Source organism: Euprymna scolopes, chromosome 1 (genome assembly GCF_053919585.1).
Source record: "Euprymna scolopes isolate OS-2025 chromosome 1, ASM5391958v1, whole genome shotgun sequence".
NCBI classification, from domain to species: Eukaryota; Metazoa; Mollusca; class Cephalopoda; order Sepiida; family Sepiolidae; genus Euprymna; species Euprymna scolopes.
This window is the reverse complement of record NC_136482.1, coordinates 167,669,933-167,672,413: the sequence shown is the minus strand read 5'-3', so window position 1 is coordinate 167,672,413 and position 2,481 is coordinate 167,669,933. Positions and strand designations below refer to the sequence as shown.

At 35.4% G+C, this 2,481-nt stretch overlaps 1 protein-coding gene across 1 annotated transcript in view; it reads right to left on the bottom strand.

Moving 5' to 3' along the window:
• Positions 1-2,017: 2,017 nt before the first annotated feature.
• The window catches only part of LOC145277022 (Iroquois homeobox protein 6a-like), a 244,531-nt gene continuing 244,067 nt past the window's right edge, over positions 2,018-2,481 (bottom strand). The window contains exon 5 of the mRNA XM_080128628.1: positions 2,018-2,481. This exon is cut by the window's right edge and continues 400 nt beyond it. Within this exon, the coding sequence (XP_079984754.1) occupies positions 2,154-2,481 (328 nt within the window). The 3' untranslated portion in view covers positions 2,018-2,153.

The following is a 2,481-nucleotide window of genomic DNA, read 5'->3' as shown; positions in this document are numbered from 1 at the left end:
AACAGGTTTCATAAAACAGCTGTAATACAAAGAAGTTAAAAAAAAAAAGAAAAAAAAAAGGGGAAAAAATGAAACAAGTCAAACATTGTTTTGGGTATTGTTTTTTTTTTCTCTCGTTTATTAATTGGAATCACGGCATTTTTCCAATATGGTGTGGAAGTGGACGAGTTTTTAATTTCGAAGACATTTATGAAGAAAAGTCTGTATGGTTTTGGTTGGCATATCGTTTGCGACAACAATTGTTTTGTTATATATATATATATATATATATATATATATATATATATATATATATATATATATATATATATTGTTTTGTTTTATATATATATTGTTTTGTTTTATTTATATATATATATATATATATATATATATAAATAAATATATATATATATATATATATATATATATATATATATATATATTGTGTTCTTTACTTATGAGAATTGAGAAGAGTTAAGCTAAAAGAATGGAACCTTTAAAACCACATTTGTCAACATTGAATACTTATGTATATTTACAACTTTACATCGTAATTGTTTTGTATTTTTTAGAATGACATTTTCTGAATGAAAATAAAAAGTCTGGATTCCGATTTCATTATTTTGCACAGTAAGTGACCAAAGGTCTTGTTAAAAGAAGGATGTCCATGACTGCTTTGCACAAAATAATATTAAAAGTAAGAAATTAATATCGTCACCTGGAATTAAATTAAACAAAAAAAGGTCTGATCTGCCCTTTTTTTGGTTGTAGGATTTAGACATTTTGGTTTAATCTTCAGGGAACCGTAAGCTGTTTATATAATTACAATCTGCTTGTAAACTATTCCGTTAACTTTTATTCACAAAATTCCACCGATGTGTTGACGGGCCGAGGACAGTATGTAGCAGAGCGCGGACGCGCATATGGCAGCAGTAGCAGCAACAGCAGACGTATGCAAATGACCGAGCCGTGTGCGAGGTGATGTCGCAGCGAGGAAGAAGGAAACATTATAAAAAGAGAAAAACGTGAACCCTTTCGGTTTGAGAGGAACAGAGATATACGTTGGTCGAGAGCGACAGGAAAAAGACTCGTCCTCACTGGAGTACGAGAAAACCTTTGAACAACAGACAAGGCGTTATTTTGATAAGTACCTGTAAATAAATGTCTGTTCGTAAGATCTGAATTCATAGGACTACTGTTCTCATCATGAGTTTTATTTTCATAACGTTTAGGTCGATGTAACCTCCGACCTTCTTCAGATGTAGCTTGTCGAACTCGGGAATGTTTCTGTCGAACTCGGGAATTTGAACGGAATTTTGAATGGAACCCTTTATTTACTTTACAAGTGTAGCATGCTTTCGTTCCATTAGCCAGGTCCTAACTAATTCGTAATTTTATTTGAACCTTCAACTATCAGGAGAATATCACTTTTACAACTGATTTTTCCAAGTACTCTAATCATTGCGCCACGAATCCTTACGGACGAAAGCATGCTATCTCCGCGAATTAAATTAAAAGTTCCGCTTCAAATTCCGTATAAATTCCCGGGTTCGACAGAAACATTCCCGAGTTCGACACCCTGAGATACACCTGAAAATGTCGGAGATTACATCGACCGAAACATTGTGAAAATAACACACAAGATGAGAACAATAGTCCGAAGAATACAAATAATACGAATGACCAATCCTCATCTAAAAAAAAAACAGAAATGTAAGTAAATATCTGTTGTTTCATAAAAAAGAAAAAGAAAAAAAAAGAAAAAAAAAAAACAAGTGAGCCGAATTTTTCCTTGTCTTTGTTTCGTTGCGACGGCGTGTCTGCACGTTACCACGTGTGTAATATTACAAATGATGTACTTCCATCGAAATGGCTTCAAATAGAGATCCATGTTCAAAACGACATTTTAATGCTTTGCACATCCCAGATTGCTAAGTGATGAGTGTACTCGCAAAAACACACCACGTTTCTCGAGATTAAATTAGGAGTTCTAATATGATATTTGGGCGGTCTAATAATGAATTCTAGCCAGAAGAGGCCATGGGCCATAACTCTAAATGACTTAACTTTGCAGGTAGAAACTCTTTCTAAAGCAGGTGACGATACAAAGATATAATAATAATAATAATAATAATAATAATAATAATAATAATAATAGATGTTTGATTGCGTTATGAATTCAAAGTGTTGAGTCCGTTATGTAGAGCGCCGTCTGTCGGTCGTAACTGAGACAAGTCTCTGGCGGATGGGTACAACGAATTAACCTGGGCGAACGACCGTAACAGATGCGGGGTGGTCGTTGAGTTGTTGTTTGGTGGGGCCACATGTGGCATTTGGCTGAGGTTATTACCAGCAGTAGGGTCCGCCAATCTGGGTGTGTTAAGCGTATACATGGCTGATACAGTTGGTGAAAAATTCGTGTTGGGGTTGGTGAAAGAGTTGCCAAGCCAGTTGCGGAGACCGGTGCCGGCAGTGGCGGTCAGCAGCGGGGGTGGCGGT